We start from the raw sequence: 5,215 nt of genomic DNA, 5'->3' as shown, positions 1-5,215 counted from the left end.
TTATTAATGATATAATAATAAAATAATCATCAAAATATGTCAAATACATCCTACACCACTTTCATGATCATTTCTTCTCTTTTTCATTATTCATTAGTTTTTCAATCAAACAATATTAAATTACAAACCATGTTGTTGAATAAATAATAATTTTCTGTTTTTGAAAACTTTTATAAACTCTTATATAACTCAACAATGATAATTATTCGATTCTTGTTTAAGACGACTTATAAAAAAATATTTGATTGATTTACTTTAAAAACAATGTAAAACAAACTCAATAAATGAACTATAAAAAGAAATATTATTTTTTTGTGTTTAGACTTTTTTTTGTAATAAAAAACAATAGCTTCATATTTTAAGATTATATTCGCTTGTCAACTATGACACAAGTAATCATTATACAAGCGTAAAACAACTAAATATAACTAATCTGTTGTCTTCGAATTTGTTGAACATTTAAATGTGTTTAACATAAAAAGTGTTTGCTCTTTCTTTTTGAAATGATATTAAAAAAAGTTTATCAAATAAAAGTGCAACAGTTGTTTTATTTAAACATATACAAAGAACAAAAATTTCAAAAGTGTTCTAATAATAAAGTTGGTTTAAGTTATTTTGTTAGTTTTATTAGCACAAACACCATTACTAATGTCAAAATTTTAAATTATTTTTAACACCTGATTTTTTGAATAAGCTAAACTAAAAATAGTTAATGATTATAATGAACGTTTTCAAATAAAAAAATAATATTATTACAACATAAATAATTGAACCCATTTCGTATTAAAAAATTAATTTAGCCTTTGATTCGACCCATTTAAACCCCTCTAACAAGCCCATTTCTGTGTAAGCACTCATCATTATAAAAGTCCACTTTCGTTCTTTTATTTTGTCAAGCTCGAAAAATTTTATTAATTCAGTTTCAGTCATGTTGTAAGGCAAATCAACTTTTGAGAAAATTATGATCAGTGGGATACCACGAGTTTCAGAGTCTTGAAGAAATCTGAACATTTCGTCTTTGGCTTCTTGTGGACGATAGACATCAGAAATATCTATAACATACATCAAAACATTACATCCAACAACATTTTTGGTAATAAAAGGCTCTGGTCGCATGTTACCACCAAAATCTTAAGTGATGGTTTCGTAATTTTTAAAATTGATATGTTCAAAACTTATAAATGAATTATATTGATTATTAACTTCAAATTGTAGGTTTTTATATCTGACAATATTTGTAGATAATTGTCGTCTTACTTGCTGCATCAAGACCAGTAATAAAAAGATGAACAGCAGGCGATGGTGAGTATAAATATATGCCCATATAACATTTTAAGATTGAATTATTTTCTAAAGAATATTAACCATCAACTATATTTTATATAAATAATTATTTTTTATTTTATTCAAAAAACAAAACTTACATTCTTTGTATTTATATATAAAGTCAGTCTGAAAACGTTGTCCGCTTTCCAACGTTGTATAAGCATTTTAAACCATCAAAACTTAATATTTCGCGAAACGATTTGAAACACTCTAAAACACCGTTTCATAATTTTTACCCTGATTTCAACATTTTTACCAATTCCCAATTTTTAAAACTTATTTTTGTAAAATTTTGTCAAATGGACAACATTTTCAAACAGACTTACATTTGGTTCATTTATTATTTGGTCGAAAAAGGTGTTTTATTGAAAACAGATAGAATACTCTATGTGTGCCCGATACAGTAATACCTCCCATGAGCGGGCTGATTTTCGATTAAAACCATAAATAGAGTTATCTGTAGAGCGGTAATTAAGGTTTGATTGGCGAAAATGCCCGCTCTTGAGAGTACAAAATTACTACATTTTCCCAATCTTGGGAAGTATTACTGTATGTTTTAATAACATTAAAAAATAAAAACACATTATTAACTTTGATTAATTCAACTTTTTAATAATTTTAGCACATTGATAATATACATTACTAAATAGTTATAATGTATAAATGAGCAATTTCCAAAAATGCAATAATTATGTAATGACTGTTAGAAATAAGACAGAACATTTCGTTTTATAAATGTACAAAAAGTGTTTTGTGATGTCAAAAAAAAACAGAAAATGTTGCACACATAAATTGTGATGATGTAAATAATATTGATTATATAACTGCATTGTCACATCGACTAAATCAAATTAGATTTAGTCTCTAATATTCCACAACAAAATCAATTTGGAGTACAAAAGTTGTGCTCGAAATGCTTTCCGTGGTGATTTTTGGGTTTCATAAATTCGTTTTTATTTTAGTACAGTAATTGAAATACACAAATATGGTAACTTTAGTAAATCAAAACTGTGGATGAAAAGTTTGTACTTACTGATTTGTTAATTTCTTAAAGTAAAAATTTTATGTCTATAATTTACTTAAACAATATTTAAAAAAATTAAAGTCCAGACTGTATTTTAAAAATTACTTTCAATTATTTTTGTATACATAAACGAAACACAAATTCAAACTTTTAAAAATCAGTCTAAATTATAAAAAATATTTTTATTTAAAAATAATTATTTAAATTTAAATTATATTTTAAAAGAAAATAAAAATCATTTTAAATAAAAACTTCATTAAATATACCACACTTTTATAATTTAATTATACTATTGAACTAATAATCATTCCAATTTTTATTATAAAAACAAAAATAATCAAAAAAATCAAAATGGAAAAAGAAAGTATATATGTTGGTATTGATCTTGGCACAACATATACCAAAGCCGCTTATAATTCCAATGTGTCTCAATGTGTCGAAACTTTGACCTTTTCGTCCGAAGATCAATCCATTCGTTCAACTGTTGATTTCAATAGTTATCCAGTTAAAGTAGCGACCGAATCAATTACAAACATTTCAGAAGTTAAACGTATTTTGGGTGTTCCTTTTGGTGATGATTCAATTGTTAACATCAAATCAAATTACGCAGACATTTTAGAAGACACTGACGGGTTTTGTTATTTTAACACGACTTTCCAAGGTCGCCCAACACCAGTCCGCCCCGTTGAAATTTCTGCAATCATATTAAGTCACGTCAAAAAGCAAATTATTGAAAGTGTGAATTTCGACCCTCAAAGACAGTCAATCAAAGTTGTTGTGACACACCCCGTCTTCTTCGATCAAAAACAAAGGGACTTAACCGAAGAAGCAGCAAAAATAGCGGACCTTGATGTCATTGGATTAATATCAGAACCCACAGCAGCTGCTTATAATTATTCACTCAAAAACAATTTACCAAACGGAATGGTCTTTTTCTTTGACTTTGGAGGAGGAACTTTAGACACTGCTGTTGGCGAGAAAACTGGCAGTCATATTAAATTCTGTGGTATTCATGGCGATAAAAACCTTGGTGGTATTGACATCGATATTGCACTTCTGGATTATGTCATGAATGAGTGGAAGGAATATGATGAAAATGAGGTAAACAACTTATTTGAAGTGCAAAATGGTGATAGCACAACAATACAAAAAAAGAAAGTATTACGAAGGCAATCACTCAAGAATTTGATTGAAAATGCAAAGATCGAGTTGTCTGTCAAAGAAAATGTTACTCTGAAATTCACCAAATTTGGCAGTGAATTTGAATTAACAATTACTCGTGATATTTTGGGAAAGTGTTGTTTGTCAATTTTTCGGAGGTGCGAGGAAACAATAAAAGAAACACTTAAAAAGGGTAATATACGATCTTCTACAATAAAAAGTGTCGTTTTAATTGGTGGAAGTTCTCAAATACCTGAAGTGAAAAAAATGTTAAGAAAAGTTTTTCCCGATCGACCATTGTTGGAGCGTGAAGACAGTAATTTGGTTATCGCTAAAGGCGCTTGTTTGTATGCACGAGACGTTGCTTCACAAACAGTCAAAAATCATATCACACAAATAACAGCAAGAGATGTGAATACATTGATGACAATAGTTGATATTCACAAACATAAAACAGGAAATGTATTAATTACATTGATTAATAAAGGAACACCCCTTCCAGTTGAAAATGTTACTTTCAGTGTCCCAACAATCACACCAACTGTTTCAGTCATACTTACAGAAGACAGAAGTTTGATTGGAATATTCGAAACTACTCTGAGGTTCAATTTTTGGGATAAAATCACATTTAAGTTTGAAGTTGAAATAATAGGGAAAATCAAATTGGTTGTATTGGACAAAGATGGAAATCAAGACCCGGGACAAATTGTTGTCGATTTGACAAGAAATCAACAACAGGAAACAGAAGAAATTGAAAAGTACAGACGAAATCTGAAAAAATATTTAGGATTTTAAACAAGTCTTTTTTTTACAATTCACACATTTCAATTAATATAAAAGCTTTTTAATGTATTTAAACGTTTTAAATTCAAAAAACACCATTTTAAATTAATAATTTAAAAAATATAAAAATTTTTAATATATTTTTATATTAAAAAAATATATACAAATAATAAAAGAATTGGTAATTAATGATGTAATTGATCAGAGGTTCTTAAAATCTTTATTCTAATAACTTGCGTCAGTTTTTTATAACCAATATGTTGATTATCTTATACAAATTTTGTATGTTATAATAACACTTTCGGCTATAATTATTTTGGAAATGTGTGAATTGATGAAAAATAAATTTATAATCGTAAATTATTCTAAATGGTTATCAAATAACGTCAATAATTAAATGTATATATATATAATGACAGTTTGCCAAATTATCACAAATCTTAATGTTCGGCGAATTACGAGAAAAATATAAGTTCAGTGAATCAGAAAAATAGTATAAAAAACTTTAATTTTTAGTTAGTTTGATTTAAATATATCATATCCCTTAACTGTCAAAAAACAAATATTTTAATAAATATCTAACAGGTTTTATTTTTGTGTATTTTTTATCTGTGGATTTATTTTACCATAATATTATTTTGCCTCAATGTTTATTTTGAAAAACTAGAATTCAGCCTTACTATTTTAATTAAAATAAAACGATCTGATTTAAATGTGTAATTATGATTACAGTCATTATTCGATATAAGGGAATACCGGGTACCAATGTTATTCGAAATAAGGGAAAAAATGAGGAATTGTATAATTAACAAATAAATACCTTAGTTTGTTTTTTGTCACAAAAATATTATTTTAATTTTAATTTTTTAATAACCAAAATAAACACTTTGCCTATGTCTTGAAAACAATTGTCAGATATTT

At 26.7% G+C, this 5,215-nt stretch overlaps 2 protein-coding genes across 2 annotated transcripts; one reads left to right on the top strand and one right to left on the bottom strand.

Moving 5' to 3' along the window:
* Positions 1 to 783: 783 nt before the first annotated feature.
* Positions 784 to 1,116, bottom strand: EIN_202660 (ADP-ribosylation factor, arf, putative; the record flags this gene model as incomplete). Its single annotated transcript, XM_004183706.1, has 1 exon — positions 784 to 1,116. The coding sequence occupies one exon, from the start codon at positions 1,114 to 1,116 to the stop codon at positions 784 to 786; it is 333 nt and encodes a 110-aa protein (XP_004183754.1).
* A 1,585-nt stretch (positions 1,117 to 2,701) lies between these two features.
* On the top strand, positions 2,702 to 4,306 carry EIN_202650 (heat shock 70 kDa protein, putative; the record flags this gene model as incomplete). The annotated part of the gene is made up of 1 exon (XM_004183705.1): positions 2,702 to 4,306. One exon carries the CDS (start codon positions 2,702 to 2,704, stop codon positions 4,304 to 4,306), a length of 1,605 nt encoding a protein of 534 aa, XP_004183753.1.
* Between the last annotated feature and the right edge of the window lie 909 nt (positions 4,307 to 5,215).

The sequence above is a fragment of the Entamoeba invadens genome (genome assembly GCF_000330505.1).
Source record: "Entamoeba invadens IP1 unplaced genomic scaffold scaff_1105074724573, whole genome shotgun sequence".
NCBI lineage: Eukaryota > Evosea > Mastigamoebida > Endamoebidae > Entamoeba > Entamoeba invadens.
The sequence above is the reverse complement of the archived record's forward strand: the minus strand, read 5'-3'. Positions and strand labels throughout refer to the sequence as shown.